Source organism: the organism of the source record quoted next, unplaced genomic scaffold, assembly GCF_019419815.1.
Source record: "Pyrus x bretschneideri cultivar Hongxiangsu unplaced genomic scaffold, Pyrus_bretschneideri_v1 Contig38, whole genome shotgun sequence".
Classification (NCBI taxonomy): domain Eukaryota; kingdom Viridiplantae; phylum Streptophyta; class Magnoliopsida; order Rosales; family Rosaceae; genus Pyrus; species Pyrus x bretschneideri.
Genome location: NW_025999701.1, coordinates 3,913,854 through 3,931,134, shown reverse-complemented (window position 1 = coordinate 3,931,134; position 17,281 = coordinate 3,913,854). Strand labels below are relative to the sequence as shown.

Genomic DNA, 17,281 nt, shown 5'->3' with positions numbered 1-17,281 from the left:
TAAAATGACGAAAATTGATATACAGAATTTTATTTTATAGAATTTGTGAATTTTCTTGTTTGGTTAACCTAAAATAATAATAGAATTTGAATATGGAATTTTTTATTTTAAACTCACTCACAGAATGGGAATGATATCTATTTACATGCAATTTAAACTTTAGAATTGGAGGTCTCAAATTCCAAGTTTTTCTTCCACACGAAAAATTCTAAATTTATGTATTTATGAATCCAAACGAGAGAATTGGTGTATATCAATTTATAAATTCAGATTTTTGTCAAGGTTCCAATTTTATTTCTCTCATCCAAACATAGTGTATCTAAATCTAATAAATGAGTGTGTAAATGGACTTGTATCTTATTAGAGCCGTAATTGAGGATGGCTGGGAGAGTTGACTGTTAAAAGAATCCAAAACTAGCCGTTCGAGAAAAACCAAAGGAAAAATTCTTTGCCACCAAGCCTTTAGCTTTGGAGTCAGCGACAATCTTCTTGAAAATCATTCTACATCTCTTTCCTCTCACTTTCCGTTTACATTTTTGGTGTTGAATTATTGTCGTGAAACAGTTTGATATAAGGTTGAAGCGGAAAGCCAGGGAAAATGTTGATCTATTTTGAGATTGAGTTTAGTTAGTACAACATTAGCAGGTGCAACGATATAGCTTTCCGATGTCCGGAGGATGTCGGTAACATGATTTTATCCTTTTATTTTGTTTCTATTTAATAATTTTGAAGAATTGTCTTGGAGTTTGGTTTGATTTCTCTTGGTAGGAGAGTTTGCTAGTTTGATTGCTCTCTATCGGAGAGTGCTTGTTTTTAACTTTCATTTTGATGTGCTACCTCTTTTGGATCTTTTGGATTTATGTGTGAAGGGTGGAGTTGTTTGATTTGTTGAATCTACTTCGGGCTGGTTTGGTATTGTTGTGCTTTGAAAAAAAAACTGCTTCTGCTATGCTGTGAGAATAAGCAGCTGTGAAATAAAGCAGCAAAGTGTTTGGTAAACTTTTTTGTAAAAGTGCTTTTGAAAAAAAAAACAGTATTATAGTGTTTGGTAAACTTTTATGTAAAACAGATATGAAAAAAACTGGTTTTTCAAAGCTGGGTTTTGCAGCTTCTTGTTTTTGGCTTTTTTTTCACCCAAAACTGTGAAAAAAACTGAAGCTGAATGTTTACCAAACACAAAAACAGCTCCCAACTTTTTTTGATACCAGCTTCTTTCAGAATCACCTCAGTACCAAACCAGGCCTTCATTTGGTGTTCTAGGGTCATGGTAATGAATTTTTTTTTTTTTTTTTTTTTTTTTTAAAGAACTAGAAAATATCATTAACCAGTGCTGAAGCCAATGAGAAGTACAGAAAGCCACAAAGGGCAAACAACGACATACAGGAAAACGAGACTAAAGGAAAAGCTACGACACGAAGAACCATTCGTGTCACCCTTAACTCGCATCAAACAAAAGCTAAGTTGGAGGGCAAGGTAGGCCATCCTTGTTCATAACACGTACAAACAAAAATGGGAGTCAAACCCAGACTAAGTTACACATATCTGCACCAGCATGCGACGCCACATAATTCGCCGCTCCATTGACTGATCTTGGTACCCAAGACCAGACACACGAACTGAGGTCCTCACCTTCCCTGCTAACCTCCCAAAGGGTCGGGAAGACCTCCCAATTTCCTTGGTCAATACTTCCATTTAGCCGAGAAATAATCTCCTTCGAGTCCGACTCCATCACAATACTCGAGAAGCCCCATCTGCTTAGCCATCACACATCCCTCCAAAACACCCCTTGCTTCAGCCACTAACGCACTAGGGGCCACGACCTCCCTTCGCACTGCCAAGCAACGAGAGGAAGAGTCACGGAGCACGACCCCAATATGGCAACACTCATTCACCCGCTTCCAACTGCTGGCATCCACGTTCACCTTCACCACTCCCTGCACCGGAGGAGACCAAGAGGGAAAAACCCCGGCACTTGGGTACGTCGCACCCCGCATGACCCTTTGCTCCGAGCATGCCTACAGGTAAGAAGAGGCGGCCATGAAAATAGCAAGCACAGTTTTCGACGGAGGTGATTAGGTGGTGCAATAGACTCATGAGCATCGTACTCTCTATTGCAATTTTTTATTTGAGATTTTATTCTCACGTGATCTCGTTGTAACACAAAATTTAATAGTTTTATAGATCTAAGTAATCATGCGGTTCTCGATGAGTTTAGACGAGTGCTTGAAGTCTAATCATTGTTTTGTGAGTTGTGATGCTTTATTGTAATATTTTTAGATCTAGTTTGTAAGGATCCTTTTGGGGGCCGAGTTCTTCATAATATGTATTTGTAATGCATTTTTATCGATGCATGAAATATCGTACTTAAAAAAACAATAAAAATAAAAAATCCAAAACTAAGGACGCAAGGCCAAGAAAATATGCATACGGAGAAACAAGATTTGCAATATTATTTTCTTTTGAAAACAATGTGTCAAGAAGGGAAAATTTTTAGGTGTACCCTCACTCATTAAAATTTTTTTGGTGTACAAAAAGTGAGGGTGCACCAAATTTTTTTGGTGTACCCTCACCATTATGAGTGAGGGTACACCAAAAAAATTTGGTGTGCCGGGTACACCGAAAAATTGCTCGTCAAGAAGGATCCATTGTAGCTTTTGGCTGGATCAACAAAAACTCATCGGTAAACCTTAAAATAATTGACGCTATTGTTAATAAGAGAACATTCCAAATGTTTCTAGATGTTGTTGTTTTATTAGTGTGGTATCGTCAGCAATTAATGAATGGATAATATTAGAGAGACCAAATCTTTAAATCAAATTTGCAAATCAGATTATATGTCACCAATAAGACATAAACATATTAACCGATACTTAATTAATAATCCAATCATTTGTAACCACATCATTTGTTAACATTGGTCTAAAATGTTAACAAGACTTTCCGTTCGAATTCACAGGAACCTTCAATTTGCATGCCACATTAAACTCATTACTCAACAGTCAACCATCTTTCTTTCATCTTCCTTTCATTGGAACATTCTTGCACTTGGTAGGGTTGAATTTGAAACCCCCTGCAGATGTTTCATTATACCCACTCAATGGAACCTTCACTTGCTTGCAATAGATCTTCGGCGAGTCCGTAATTTTCTTCAAAATCCTGACGCGTTTGTATCTGATCCGAAGACGAAACTCTACACGCATGTTGTAAACACCGGCCGCAGTCTCCGAGTTAAACTTAGAAACGTCATGTTTTCGAAAATTAACCCAGTGCTGCCCTTGAAGAACTACAGGCACAAAGGTGGTGTTCTTGTGGTCTTGGTAAAAAGGTGTCGAATTCAAACTCGCAACAAAAAACTTCTTGTTTCTGTATTTGCCAGTGACTTGGATGCCACGGTAGTCTATGCCGGCCCTTTTGTTGGAATTTCTGATGGTAAAGTTGAGTGCAAGGTTGTAGTTGAGAATGTTGTTTCTGCCGGCAGCGAAATCAAATTGGGTGAGAGATGCGTCAGTGATGGTGATTTTGGGCTCATTGGGAAGGACAGACAACCAGATTAAGGAGTAGAAGGAAAAGGCTATTACCCCGAGAAAGGCGAGGAAGGTGAGCATGGTGAGGATGACACCAAGGCAGCTGCAGTAGTCACGCCGTGAACAAGGCATAGTGTAGTACTACGTGGAATTAATGCAAACGTACGTATAAAGTTTAAAACACACAAGGGTTTAAGGGAAAGTTTTGGCTTTGTCTTATGAACAAGTGATGATGCTGGAGTTCTCCGTCCGCCTGAGAAGAGTACTCTTTCATACAATTGTGATTTGTAAGCCAAGGCATTTATATAGCCTTCAAATTAACCCTAATTCAAGTAGGAAAGCATATAGGATTAAGGGAAAGTAATACTATTACGACCAGGAAAGGAAGTTATATACTAAATCCTTATGGAAAAAAAATTAGTATTACGGTCTAATAATATTTCTCTTAGCCTAATTATCGAGAATGACAAATTCACAACCGATTTATTTTCAGATAATCCCATCCCATTAGGCATCAGTATAAATATAGGGGTGTGATATCCACACACCCCATTTTACTTCTCACACACCTTTTTAATTTTCGATCGTCGGATCAAATGAATTGAAGAAGATCAACGGATAGAAATTATCAAGGGGTGTGTGAGTCCACACACCCCTAAATATATTGTTGCATAAAAAAATCCTTGAGATAAAAGAAAGCACAAAGTAAATTACCTAAAAACCTGAAAAAGGGAGAGTACTGATTCAAACATGGAAATTAATTACCGATTCAACTAGGAAACATAAGGAAAGTACTGATTTAACATAAAGAGGAAAAAACCCTTGGAGTTTGTGAGCAAAAATAATTCAAAAGGTTATGGAGATGACACGTGAACTTTAAGGTAAAAAGGATAAAATTACCCTCGAGGCACATCGAAATTCTCATATGCATGCAACGGACAATAACGGCTCAATTAAGGAAAGTCAAAGGTGATCAATATGATGTTTATTCAAATCTCTCTCATCACTCATCATCCATCTCTTATTGATTTTATTCAAAAGGTAACTCCCAAAACTTTATATTTAATTTAGGAATAATCATCATGTTAATTGCAATTATTCTCCAAATACCACCATATATGGCCGGCCATTCTCCACCCTAAGGGCCAGCCACCCTCCTATAAATACCCCTCTTATCCTACTAAAATGTTAAGCCATTAGTTACCCACAAACTCCTAAACACATTCTTTTTAGAATTCTAACTTTGGCATAGGAGATTCTTCAGCCAAAGTCCTCCATTCATAATTGGTGCGTAAGGCTTTTGGCCTTAATCTCAGGTGTTATTATTTTGCAGGTGCATTTTCGTCGAAGGAGAAGACGGCAGAAATTTGCATCTATAGAGTTCCTCTTGATTAGGGAATTGTGATATATAATCCTATTGTATTAGCTATATACGTACATGTAAACATGTATATGTATAAGGATCGACGATTACAACTAAACCAATATGACAGTGCTTACAACGATAATTAAAACTATAAGAAATATAAGAAATATATTTACTTGGAGTGGAAGACAACGAAACCATGATCTTGTCTTCTCTTCTCTTGGATTCAGAAATAGTATCTCAATACGCTCAATAGGACTGGTATTCGATATGAGAACAAGTAGTACCCGAGAAGAGAGACCAAAATTGACTTTATATGATGCAACTGCATCTCCCTATCAGAGATGCAGTTACTGTCAGTTTGTAAAGGTTACAACTGCTCTTTATTTGAATTGATAACCACCTTTAGTTTTCCCTCTAATATAGAATTAATCCGGTGTAATTCACATAATTGAGTCCTTAAATAATACAACCCTTTCACTTGTATATTTGCACTGTGGTTTAAATGACACTCACATATAAGTCATTCTTACGTTCTCCCACATGAGTGAGATTAAACCATCATTCTTAATTCCAAAATATAAAAGTGAAATGTGATCACAGATTGTATAAATTAACTGACTCTTACAACAATATACTGCGAGTTCATCTGTCGAGTTTTAAGGCTACACAACATTGAATACAATGTTTATACCTTAAAACCACAAACTGATCAGGCTCCAGCACATTCTTGTTGTAGCCGAGAGAATAAAAGATTTTGGGACTTAATTGCTTGTAAATCAAGCACTCCCACATTTCTTATGGTCACAAGATACTGCAGATATCTTGATTGCTTTAAACATTTGCAATTTGCATTAATCAACATTAACACAACATATGAATTCATATTAAACATTACTCACAGCTTTTGCAACTTAAATACATACTTGTGTAGATTACTCCCACATTTAAAGAACATCAAAGCTGACTGAAACCCCATTATTAATACATGCTTGTTGTAGACTGTAACATTTAAGGCTTTTGTCAATGGATTTGCAACCATGTCATGTGTACTGATATGTTGTATATCAATCACACCCTCTCTGACTTTATCTTGAACTTTCAAGTATTTAATATCCATAAGCCTTGACGCCTCTGATCTCTTGTTTTTTTTAGCAAAGAATACTGCAGTTGTATTATCACAGTAAAGCTTGATTGGCTTTTCAATTCTTCTCACAATCTCCATCTCATAAATTAAGTTTTTCACCCAGTTACACTGTTCAATTGCCTCAAAACAGCCAATATATTCAGACTCCATAGTAGATACTGCTCTTGTAGTTTGTTTCTTGCTCCTCCATGAGACAACACCATCACACAGTAAAAAAATATATCCATTTGTAGACATGCTATCATCAATGCATCCACCTAAGTCAACATCAATGCAGCATACCAATTCCAAATTGTCTACATGGTGATAACACAACACAACACAACACATGACTCAGTTCTTTTCAAGTATCTCAACACAACACATATGACTCAGTTCTTTTCATGTATCTCAACACCTTTTTACCTGCATTCCAGTGAGCCAATCCTAGATTCAATTGAAACCTTCCTAAGACACTTAACACAAAAGCCAAATCAGGCATTGTACAGACTTGAGCATACATCACACTGCTAATTAAAGAAGCATAAGGCTTGTCCTTCATTGCCTGCACTTAATAGTCAGTAATGGGGCATTGAGACAAGGACAATTTGTCACCCTTACCAAGTGGTATATCTCCTCCACTGCAGTTCTCCATATTGAACCTTTGGAGAACCTTATCAACATAAGCTTTATGTGACAAGCCTAACCATCTCTTTGGATCTGTCCCTAGTAATCTCAATGCCTAAAACACAATGTGCTGCACCCAAATCCTTCATGTCAAAGCTACTTGACAACATGTTTTTGATTTCTTCAAGTAAAAGAACATTTGAACTGGCAAGTAAGATGTCATCCACATAAAGAACCATAAAAATAAAATTAGACTTCACCATTTTGAAGTAGATGCAATTGTCAATTTTGTTCTCCACAAAGCCAAAAGCTGCTACAACTTGATCAAACATTTTGTACCATTATCTAGAGGCCTGTTTGAGTCCATATATTAACTTGTTAAGTTACAAACCATATCTTCCTTCCCCCTTTCAATGAATCCAATTGGTTGTTACATGTATATTTCTTCATCAAGACTACCATTGAGAAAAGCTGTTTTGACATCCATCTGGTGTAGTTCAAGATTACAATGTGCAGTGAGTGCCATGATCACTCAAAAAGAATCTTTTGTGGAAACTAGAGAGAAAGTTTCATTGTAGTCTAGACCCTCCTTTTGAGTAAAACCCTTTGCCACATGAACGAACAGATGAGTAAAGAATGCGAGGGATTGTATCCGACGTTAGTGATTATCGACAATTTTTTATATCCATTGCATGAGTGATGATACAAACGGTTTCACTTAAGTTAACAAATCCGTTTACACCGAAAATGTGTTCATTTAACAAATAAGGGTAAGGTACATAGGTGTTCATTGGCAATTTCAATTCTTAGGGTTTGATAGGCAACCATAGAAGGATCACATGAGAGAGGCATTAAGAAATAGAATAACGGCAAGTTTGATGAATGCATCTAATTAGACTACCTTCAAGTACATTAACAATATTGTACTAATGAATCCTAACTATTCAATCTAAAATATTTCAATTGAAGCAGTTTGTCATACTAATTAATATTTAAGATAAAGTATATAAATAATTTTCTTTTAAAAATAAAGCATATTTAGTAATTCACCTTTGTTTGTTAAGAAAATTAAATTAATAGCACATCTAGTATTATACCTTTTTTGGTCATTTCCCATAATCACATCTGTTTTACATAAAAGTTTACCAAACACTACCATACTGCTTTTTTTTTTTTTTCCAAAAGCACTTTTACAAAAAAATTTACCAAATACTCTGTTGCTTTATTTCACTGCCACTTATTCTCACAGCACAGCAGAAACAGTTTTTTTTTTAAAGCACAACAATACCAAACCAGCCCTTAATACTCCACATGTTTTCTGGCTTAAGATTGCAAAGAACACACTCTCCGGTTCTGCCACGGAACAATTAATATGAATAAACGTTGACAAAAATCGACAGTAACTTAATACCCCCAAAAAAGTAATGAGCAAGTATGAAATTGTGAGTCACAGTCAGAGTAAGAGTAAGACCAAGAGAAATAGTATAGTGTGAGATTGTGAGCAAGAGTGAAAATAAGAGAAAGTAACACACATAAATTCTACAAAGAAAACAAAAAACCAACGAAATCACACACTGAGTGAGAAACAGATTATATTGTGAGATTGGGAGTGTGAAATAAGGAAAAAAAAATTTAAATAAATTTGTTGCACTCTCACCGTTTAAAATTTGGCAGGAAGGGACAATTTAATAAAAGACCGAAAAATTGCACCACCAATGATTGTACAACAGGATTCTTTGGCTGTTTTCCTATGCACCAATCCTTAACTGCAAGCCATGAAAACCAACGTTATCAAACAAAGTGTAAAATTGTTTTGTAAAACAGAAGGTAAATGCAAATTGATAGAAACAAAGGGCAAACCTACAATGCAGAAATTTTATTCATGAAAATTATCTCATTTTTTAACCACTATATACCAGAACACAAAATCTATAACCAGCACATATTTCAACTTTATAATACAATTAAAAATAACAAAAGACTGAACTAAACTGCCAACAGAGATCATTTATAAAAAATTTAAACCAAAGATGTCCAAAATTGTTTTAATTTCATAAATACAATTACAAAAACGCAAAGATGTTTATAGATAGGTTGAATTACAAAAATAAGTTAATTGATAATAGTTCTCAAACAATATACATTTCAGAGAAAGAAGAGCCAATTCTATATTATAGGTTTCCTCTGTCTGTGTCCATTTACATTAGCCTTTTATTTTACAACAGAAGTTTAGATTTGAATTTATGTGGTGGCAGTTGAGTGCAACATTTCATTATTTTGAATCATATTATATAGTTGTCCTGTATTCAGGTTATCCTTAATCCAACACAACACCATGTTATACTTGCAATCTCTGTCAAATAACAAACTTTAGAGCAAAAAGCGTCTTCTCCAATTGGGATTAGAAACATCCACCAAATGATTTCCGATCAGTCTCCTAAAAATGATTTCAGATCAGTCTCCAAGCTTGTAAAACATGTTTTTATGCAAACAGAACAACGAACAGTGCGAGAAAAACTTAAAACCAACCAGGTGGTTTTCTTAAAGGAAGAAATTGGAGCTAACACAAACAGAATGTATCAAATTAACAATATGCAATCAATGAACTATTTCACAACAAAAACAGCAAAAGGCTTAGACCCAAATGAGATTAGAAGTTAGGAATTCATAAAACAAATTGAAAATCTAATTCCAAAATTCCAAACACCCACCAAATGGTTTCGGATAAAGTTCTAAAGTCAAATACATGTTACCGATACATAAGGGTACATAAGAATGAGAAGTACGAAAATTTTAAAACAAAGGGCCAATCATGCTCTTTGGCAAATTACAATTTAAGTTTGGCTGCTTTTCAGTTTCATTTTACCCTTAGATTTGTTCTTCTTTATGAGTAGACCTTCCAACCCAACATCTATTCACAGATATAATTGTCCCTAGCTACACCAACACAAATCCAAAATCATATATATTGTCCAATGTAAACTAATTCCTAGCTAATTAACATGTTCAAATCCTTATTTTCTCATAATAAAATAACAGAAACTTAAACCACCCAAAAATCAAAACAACCCCACTTGTTGTTTTAGCTCACTAATCCATTGGATAAATTGATGCCAAATTCAATCAGAAAACATACAATTAACAACCCAGAAGAGCCATCCAAAAACCCAACAAATTAACCAAAAAATACCACTTGTACTTTTAGCTTAGTCTTCCAATTGAATCAGATATACCATCACATTTCAATCAGGAAATAGAAAATTAAGAACCCAGAATTTTCACTCACCTGCTGTGAAACTCGTCCCTGTTGAGCAGCAGTAGGAACGGGTAAACTGGGTGATATATACAACCGATTAAAACTGTAGAAAATGATTTTCCCTTATTTTGTTCATTCCAGAATTACAAGATATATAGAACATATTTGATACAATAATTAATTACAATTGAAATCACCAAGTCAACCCTATACAATCATTCTAAATTTAACGCAATCAAGAGGATTGAGGAGAGATATGTGGAGATGATGGAATCTCGCTAACACCCCCCCCCCCCCCGCGCAAACTGGACGGCCTCGGTTGTACAAGTTTGGAGCAAAGAAGGGTGTGACGCGGCTTGTGCAGCGCTTTAGTAAGAACATCAGCTGGCTGATCAATGGATGGCACAAAGAATACGCGATGACTACCAACAGTAACCTTTTCACGGACGAAGTGGTAGTCAAGTTCAATGTGACGAGTGCGAGCATGGAAGACGGGGTTGGCAGCCATGTAGGTGGCGCTGAGATTGTTGCAGTAAAGATGAACAGGAAACTGTATAGAGACACCGAGTTCATAGAGGAGAAACCATGTTGTTTCTGCCCAAAAGTGAGAGCGGGACCTGTATTCGAACTCGGCACTGGATCGAGCAATAGTGGGCTGTTTCTTTGAGCACCATGAGACAAGATTGGAACCCAAGTAAATTAAGCAACCACTGGTAGAGCGGCGTGTATCAGGGCACCCCGCCCAATCGGCATCGGAATAAGCACAAAGGCGTGCGGTTCGTAATTGAGGTGTGAAGATAAGACCATGATCGAGAGTCCCTTTGACGTACCGAAGAATACGCTTGGCGGCAACAAGATGAGGAGCACGAGGGGCACTCATAAACTGAGAAACTGTATTCACCGCATAAGTAATGTCGGGACGTGTCAAGGTGAGATATTGAAGGCAGCCAACAAGTTCGCGAAACTCCGTGGGAGAAGAGAGGAGAATCAATATTGGACAAAACCACCTTTGCAGCGACCGGTGTAGTGACGGGCTTGCAATGTTCAAGATTGTGCTTGTGTAACAAATCATGAGCATATTTTAATTGATTGATGTGTAGGGAATCACCATGAGTAAGAACCTGCAATCCCAAAAAATAGTGAAGTGGACCAAGATCTTTGATGTCGAAACCACTGCCCAATGCATCAATAAAACGTTGTAGCAAAACAGTATCACTACCAGTGAGAACAATGTCATCAACATATAGGAGCAAAAATATGGTGTGAGAACCAAACCGATAAATGAAGAGGGATGGATCAGCAACACTTTGTGTGAAACCGGCAGTGATGAGGAAGGAGCTAATGCGATGGAACCATGCTCGGGGCGCTTGTTTGAGACCGTAGAGAGATTTGTATAACTTGCATACATAATGGGGACGATCGGGGTCAACGAAGCCGGGAGGTTGAGTCATGTAAACATCTTCTTGGAGGAACCCGTGAAGAAATGCATTTGTGACATCAAGTTGGCATAGTGACCAACCACGAGAAATGGCAACACTTAGAACCGTGCGAATGGTGGTAGGTTTTACAACGGGGCTAAAGGTCTCCCCATAATCAACTCCAGGCTGTTGATAAAAACCCTTGGCGACTAAATGAGCTTTATAACGCTCAATAGAACCATCAGGCTTTCGCTTTATCTAGAACACCCACTTAGAACCAACCGTGTTATGATGAGGTGAAGGAGGAACGAGAGACCATGTATTATTTTTAAGTAGAGCATTGATCTCATCGGACATTGCAGAACGCCATGCATGACTTTTAGAGGCTTGAGAGAAGCAGGTGGGCTCAAGGTCTGATAGTGTTGTAATAAGAGCTTTGGGCAGAGGATAGCGTATGGTGCCATCGGTGGATTGCTTGGGCTTGGTGATGCCACGTCGGAGACGGGTGACCATGGGATGCATGGATGGAGCAGTGGTGCCAGGTGAGTCATGGGCCATGGGACTAGCATGGGGAAGGCACCATGGGATCTGCATGGGTTGCATGCGGGGAGACAATGGGCGGTGCAGTCGGTGCATCATCACATGGTGCTTGCGGTGGAAGTGATGTTGTCGGTGGCTGTGGAGCTGCAATAGAGGCAGCAGCTGAGGCCCGCAAGTTGGGGGGTGAGCTCGGCAGATTACTGAGGGAAGGAGTAACCTGCGGAGGAGAGGAAGACAGTGGTAGATGAGGGCTCGGCAGCGGGGGCTGCGGAGGTGCGATGGGTTGAATGTCCAACAAAACAGTTGGAGTCATGAGTAACCTGCAAATTAGTAAAAGGAAAATAATCTTCTTGAAAAATGACATGACGGGAGATATAGACACGACCGGTGGAAGGGTGGAGACACCTATAACCTTTATGACTCGGACTATAACCAATGAAGACACATTCTAAAGAACGAGGAGAAAGTTTGTGGGATGTATAAGGACTGAGGTTGGGAAAACATGAACAACCGAAGACACGGAGATGAGAGTATGAGGGAGAGCGATGGAAGAGTTTGGCATATGGGGATTCCCAATTTAGGAGAGGTGTGGGAAGAAGGTTAATGAGATGAACCGCTGTGAGAGCCGCTTCAGTCCAATAAGAAAATGGTAAATGAGCAGTATGAAGAAGAGTGCGAATCATGTCTGCAATATGGCGATGTTTGCGTTCGGCGACACCATTTTGTTGAGGGGTGTGAGGACATGAGAACAGTTGTTGGATACCCAAGGTGGTACAAAAATTGGCAAAGGTAGTGTTCACATATTCGGTACCATTGTCACTCTGTAAGATTTTAATGCTAGAGTTGAAGAGATTCTGTGCCATGGCAACAAAGGTTTGAAAGTGTGTAAACACTTCCGATTTACTGCGCATGGGATAAATCCAAGAGTAACGTGAAAAATCATCCGTAAATAGAACATAATACCGAAAACCACTAATAGAGGGCACAGGAGACATCCAAACATCAGAGTGAATGAGGTGAAAAGAAAGAGAGACTGAAATATTACGGTTCGAAAACGGTAGTTGAGTGGATTTGCTTATAGCACAATCTGTACAAAATGTCTTATTAAATTTTATTTCTTTTCCTAACAATGGTCCTAGGTGGGAAAGAACAGAAGACGACGAGTGACCGAGACGACGATGTCAAGTAGAGGAGTGAAGAGTGGAAAGAGCGTGAGGAGCAAGGGGTTGACGGATGGAGGAAAGTTGAAGAGGATACAAGCCATCTTCACAAGGGCCCTGAAATAAGAGTGCACCAATGAGCAAATCATAAATTTGATAGAAATCTGGGGCAAAAAGAAAGAAGACACGATTATCTTTGGTGAACCGAGCAACGGAAAGTAAATTTTTGCGAATGGCGGGAATGCGAAAAACATCATGAAGAGTGAATGGAGAAGAGCCCAAAGAAAATGGAAGAGTACCGGTGTGGGTAAGATGCATGGAATCTCCATTACCCATAAAGACCTGTTGATTACCATTGTAGGGATACGAGTTTTGAAGAGAGGTGCCGGGACCCGTCATGTGATGAGTGGCGCCGGTATCAGGATACCAAACGGGATCGGCCGCAGCAGCGGATTGAGCCATATGTGCACCAGCAAATGGAGGGAATTGAGCAGGGCCATTGTACCTGTGCGGGCAGTGAGCCTGGTTATGTTGATTGGTGTTGCAATTGGGACACCAGGTGGGAGGAGGGCCCAACACGCCATTACTTGAAGCAGATCAAGGAGGAGGGCGGGGAAGCCATGGTTGCTGACCTTGCGTCGGGGGAAGAGAGAAGCCATGATTGTTGTTGTACCGGCGGTGAGAGATCCGGTTGTTGCGGTAAGTACCACCACGTCCAATATGGTTGCGATGGAAACCCTTGGGATTATGAGGCTTATGTCCAGGGAAATGTTGAGGTGGGGCTGGGTTTTGAGGAGCCGATGGTGGGAGGTGGTTATTAAAGAGAGCATGGGAGGATGGAGATGATGCGGTGAAGTTGGGGTCTTGAGCTTCAAATGCGAGAATGCGAGAGCGAAGTTCAGTGAAGGTTGGAAGGGAAGAACCTTGAAGAATGGCGGTTCGAAGCATGAGATATTCTGGACCAAGGCCTCGGAGAGTGAGAGTGACTAAATACTCAGGATCCATAAGTTTGTTGATGGCAGCCAAGGAGTCAGCAATGTGTTTGACTTGGAGCAATTATTCATTAAGAGATTTGGTCTCTTTTGTGAGGTCGAGGAGTTGAAACTGGAGGGATGCGGAGCTAGCAATAGAGGTTTGGGAAAAATGGTGATGAAGACATTCCCAGATGGCCTGGGCTGTCTCACAACCAATGGTAAGAGAAATAATGGGCTTGGTCAGCGTAGTAGTGAGGTAACTGACCACAAGTTGGTCTTGTTGAATCCATATGAGCAAAGCCGGATTGGGAACAGGAGCAGTAGGAGCATCGGTGGGAGTGGAGGGCACGGCAAGAATAGTAGCGGAAGGTTGTGGGTGAGAGCCATCAACGAACTTGTAAAGACCTTGGCCAATAAGGAATGGTTTCATCTGGCGAAGCCATTCAGGATAATTGTCTTCATCTAATTTCAGGAAGCTTGCAATACTAGGGCCAGAGGTAGCCATGGGAGAAGAGGCAGGGATCAGCTTGGGTTTTTCGAGAAGGAGCCTAGACCTAGGTGATACCATGTAGAAAATGATTTTCCCTTATTTTGTTCATTCCAGAATTACAAGATATATAGAACATATTTGATACAATAATTAATTACAATTGAAATCACCAAGTCAACCCTATACAATCATTCTAAATTTAACGCAATCAAGAGGATTGAGGAGAGATATGTGGAGATGATGGAATCTCGCTAACAAAAACACTCAACTTTAGCTGTTTCAGCTACATAACAGAAAAAGAAATAAAAAAGTTAATTTAACTACAATTAAGTAATCTGGTTTAAGATATATACCTCATCCCCAACATTCATACCAAAATCGATATTGCACGGTATCTTATTCTCAATCAAATACGGTCCACCTACACGTTTCAAAACTCCTACAGTGTCAGTAATGATTTACCCTTTGTTTTGGCAAAAGGCTTTTTGCATACACTAACATTTTAGTCAACCAATTTACATGATAGGAACCGTAAATTGGCAGCACAACAAAAGAGGATCAACAAAAATCTCGACAATTACCTGAAACTACCATTCCACTTCTTTTCAATTGTGAAGCACTATACATGTTTCACTACCAAATGCTCATATACATGATCAAACCTAAAAATAAAAAATAAAAAAAATCGTTGGAGAATCATAAGAGGAATGACTTACATGCTTTCTATCTTGGCAGCTTAGGTTCAGTAAGCGAACATCTGCACAATGGGACCATCTATGCCTTTGGTTGAATGTGAGTTGAAAAGACTATTTGCAATAGCTTAAATCAACTCGGTCCTGTTCGTTATACATTCCTTCACTAATTGCTCCCTAAATACCATGAACAAAACAAATCAGAATTTCACCCACTGAACAAAAACCCATCAGCATAGTGTGATAAATTCACTATTTCACTTATGACTGCCACTTTACTGATGGGATTAATCCAAATAAAATCCCAATTTCCAAAAGTAAATTTTCAATTAATTTCTCAAAAGCAATAATTTCAAAAAGGCCCAGAAGTATACAAAAATATTACCAAAAAATAGAGATATATTGAATAAGTAAAGAAAAATAACTTAGAGAAGGGGATGGAGGGGAAGCTGTGATGAGGGTCGAAGGCCATGAGATTACCCAGATCGACTTGAATATTCTGCTGCTGGGTCTCCATTGCCGCTTTCCTGCAGTTGCTTTTCATCCTCTCCATTCGACAGTCCAGGTCTGCAACCCAAAAACATATAGAAACGATTAGCTTTGTGGTCGGATTATCAAATCATGCGGTGACAGGACTGACATGCACGCAAATAAAAAATTCATTAACTTGTTTTTTCTGAATCCATAATTCAGATTCGAGTTCGAATTCAATGGAAAAAAAAATACATAAATCCATCAAAATTTTGCCCAGATGAAAAAAGAAATAAAGGATGAATTAGAAGCTTTTAGCAAAGAGTTTACCTCAACAGGCCTCTCTCTCCCTCTCCCCTGTAAATTCACCAAACCTAGAAAAAAGCCATCTGTAAATTCAAAACAACCCGCAAAATCACAAATACAAAATTCAAACAAAAAATCCATGTGAACATCGAGAACCACAAAAACAAAATTTGAAACAGCAACACGGAGAGTCACGAAAATTACCAGACGACGCTAGATTTCGTGGGTAAAAAACCGATCCTGATCGAATCCAAAAACTGATGAAATCTGTAGCCACTGAGGTTTTAAAATCACAAAAATTTGAACAAAGAAAAGAGAACTCAAATACCAAACCCTAAACAAAAATGCTGGAGAACTCCCCAAGAAACCCAAGGATTCTGCAGGATTGATGATTTCCTGAAAACCAAGCTTTTTTAGGTTTAAACTTTCTTCCCGAAGGCAACAGATGTAACATTCTTGGCAAGAAAATTCAATCACGAATTGAAAACAAAAAAAGTGAGAGAGAGAGAGAAACGAACCTTCATACGGAGGCTAGCGATCCGGAGCTCGAGAGAGATTGAGAAATCCGTGGAAGCAAATGGAAGAGCCCTGCTTTTCCATCTTTCTTCCATTCTAGGATGAGAGAAACGGAAAGAGAAGGAAAGAAGAGGAAAGTGAAAAGTTGAAGATGCTGGAAGCACACAACACAAAGAAATCGAGAGATTTCTATTGCACAGCAGGGACAAAAATGCCATTTTACTGTATAATATACACAAAAAGCTAAACTTACAGAACAACTGAAGGGTAAAAAAGGAATAACACTGGCGAAGGAACAGTAAAAAGGACACAAAGGGAATTAACTGGAAAGTTAGGTGTTTAGTATATACTAGAAATATTGCCCGCACGTTGTTGCAAGATTAGAAACCGTATGAAATAAATATGTTTCAAAGCTATAAGAGATTGTTAAAGAAGGTTAATGTTATTTAGACTGAAAGATATTTGTACTTTTTGAAAGAATTTTTAGATAAAGAGCAGAAATTGGGTGAATGAAGCTCTTGGAATTCTTTAAACCACTCTATGAATAGCATGACATGTGAGTGATTGATAGTGTAACAAAAATTAGTAAAAGAGTGTAAGAGTATCAGATATGAAACTATATTATTGGAACCACTTAATGGAAAGTTGTAGTGCTATGGTATACTCAGTTATAGTTTCAAACCCAATAAAAGAATGCAAGACAGAATATATCCACAAAAAAGTAAAAACTATTAAGTTTGAAAGATACAAACAATTGAGCTTGTAGAAAATGTGGAGAGGGATTGAGAAAAGGGAGCACTAAATTAACTGTTTTT

General features: G+C 38.3%; 1 protein-coding gene and 1 long non-coding RNA gene across 9 annotated transcripts; both read right to left on the bottom strand.

Annotated features, from left to right (window-relative positions):
- Window positions 1–3,014: 3,014 nt before the first annotated feature.
- On the bottom strand, window positions 3,015–3,656 carry LOC103954563 (NDR1/HIN1-like protein 10). The gene has a single exon (XM_009366403.2). The coding sequence runs from the start codon at window positions 3,654–3,656 to the stop codon at window positions 3,015–3,017; it is 642 nt and encodes a 213-aa protein (XP_009364678.2).
- Window positions 3,657–5,705: 2,049 nt separating this feature from the next.
- Window positions 5,706–16,669, bottom strand: LOC103928139. 8 transcript variants are annotated; one of them, XR_007250844.1, is made up of 10 exons: window positions 16,469–16,669; window positions 16,155–16,346; window positions 15,975–16,033; window positions 15,654–15,740; window positions 15,198–15,350; window positions 15,063–15,143; window positions 14,835–14,902; window positions 9,930–10,002; window positions 8,301–8,409; window positions 5,706–7,247 (listed from the first exon to the last, which is right to left on the bottom strand). It is a non-coding gene; the product is annotated as an uncharacterized LOC103928139 (long non-coding RNA). The 8 variants fall into 8 exon arrangements; XR_007250845.1 differs by having other exon boundaries at window positions 9,930–9,975; window positions 15,975–16,018; XR_007250843.1 differs by having other exon boundaries at window positions 9,930–9,975; window positions 16,469–16,668.
- Between the last annotated feature and the right edge of the window lie 612 nt (window positions 16,670–17,281).

Excerpts from the sequence above, each read along its gene's own strand:
- LOC103954563 (XM_009366403.2), bottom strand. The coding sequence starts at position 3,656 with ATGCCTTGTTCACGGCGTGACTACTGCAGCTGCCTTGGTGTCATCCTC.